Source organism: Mixophyes fleayi, chromosome 9 (assembly GCF_038048845.1).
Source record: "Mixophyes fleayi isolate aMixFle1 chromosome 9, aMixFle1.hap1, whole genome shotgun sequence".
NCBI classification, from domain to species: domain Eukaryota; kingdom Metazoa; phylum Chordata; class Amphibia; order Anura; family Limnodynastidae; genus Mixophyes; species Mixophyes fleayi.
Window position 1 is genome coordinate 61,773,080 of NC_134410.1, and position 1,589 is coordinate 61,774,668.

Sequence of the window (1,589 nt, forward strand, 5' to 3'; positions counted from 1 at the left end):
CATCTTTCTCTCCTCATGCTAGTCTGATCACCAACACGGCAAATCCTGGAGGGTTTAAGCAGTCTAGCAAAGATGTTAAAAACAAATTAAATGACATTGTGACTTCCTCTGGGAGCCTGAGGACTTAACACCTGCCTCTGGTACACCAGCACCCAGTGTACGGATGACTGGGAGACAGTTGCGGACAGACAATAAGATATTTGGGTCTTGTGGAAAACGATTGAGAAAAACAAAATGATTCATGTCAACTAAAAATGTTTTGGAGAAATATAACTCAAATTTACTTTAAACTGTATAACTTTTTCTTCTTCTATCAAAAAAATGCCTTATGTTTGTTTATTTCTAACATTATAGCGAACATTATAGTTATTGCAAAAACATATGTTTTTTGTTTTTTTATTCCATAAGCCCAATTTCCCCTTGACAAAGAAGTCTTTGACACTCCCTGGAAATTTTGCTACCAGGCTTCAGGTTTGGAGTTATACATCGCATACAGCCTGAACATTGATGGAATAGAAATGTTTTCTATTCCTAAGACATAATTTCTTCCGGATGACATCCCAAATTGGCAAACAAGCGACCTATAGACACGGTCCCAGGGCCAGTGATATTGTTATAGTTGCCGGTGTTGGAGGCGAAGATGTCATTGCCTATATGATAATAAAACTTCACCCACAATGGGGTTTATTTATTAAAACAGTGAGGTGATGGTTGTACGGTGTTGATAGGAAACATGGCTGCGGAAGGGGATGTGGAACTGGAGCTGGATACGGAGGAGAACTGCAGCGAGCGACCGGCGGATAAGCCCCGCAAGCATGACAGCGGGGCGGCAGATCTGGAGAGGGTGACGGACTATGCAGAGGAGAAGCAGATCCAGAGCTCCAACCTGGAGACGGCCATGTCAGTTATTGGAGACAAATGGTCAAGAGAACAAAAAGCAAAACAAGAAAGAGAAAAGGAGCTGGCAAAAGTTACAATCAAGAGGGAAGACGTGGAGCTTATTATGAATGAAATGGAAATCCAGCGGTCAGTAGCAGAACGAAGTTTGCGGGAACACATGGGAAATGTAGTGGAAGCTCTCATCGCATTCACTAACTGAACCTCTGTTAATTGCAGATAGAATTATCTAATGCCGTCTGTCCACATTTTCCTAAGGAAAACTACAGCGTCAATTGGAGCAACCGTGGGAACCATAAATCTAAGGGACTGTTCATTATTCCAGAGTCGGCGTCATGTGGCGTTTTGGCTGCTGTGGAAATAAAAGCCCCAGCATTCCTTATCAGTCTCTGTTTGGAGGGACATGCGGGGACTTGTGGTCCCACAGCACCTGGAGCACCACCGGTTGCCTAAGCCTGCATTAGACTATAATGGTTTATAACACATTCTGTTTACCTTTTGGTTTAATTAATGGACAAAGTCAAGTGACACACTGGGACATGCTGACTTTTTTTTTATTATTCACTTAACATTAAAAAGTGCCAGAGTTACTGTTTGTACTAACTTACTTTGAATTAAAGTAAGTATTATAAATGTTGTAAAGGACTTATTTGTGATATGCGTGTAATTAAAATGTTGCTCAAGCACAAAAA

General features: G+C 41.3%; 1 protein-coding gene across 1 annotated transcript; it reads left to right on the top strand.

The window, feature by feature from the left end:
- Positions 1-696: 696 nt before the first annotated feature.
- LOC142101611 (huntingtin-interacting protein K-like) lies at positions 697-1,254 on the top strand. Its single transcript, XM_075186021.1, has one exon. The coding sequence runs from the start codon at positions 734-736 to the stop codon at positions 1,097-1,099; it is 366 nt and encodes a 121-aa protein (XP_075042122.1). The 5' UTR covers positions 697-733; the 3' UTR covers positions 1,100-1,254.
- Positions 1,255-1,589: the final 335 nt, after the last annotated feature.

Excerpts from the sequence above, each read along its gene's own strand:
- LOC142101611 (XM_075186021.1), top strand. The coding sequence starts at position 734 with ATGGCTGCGGAAGGGGATGTGGAACTGGAGCTGGATACGGAGGAGAAC.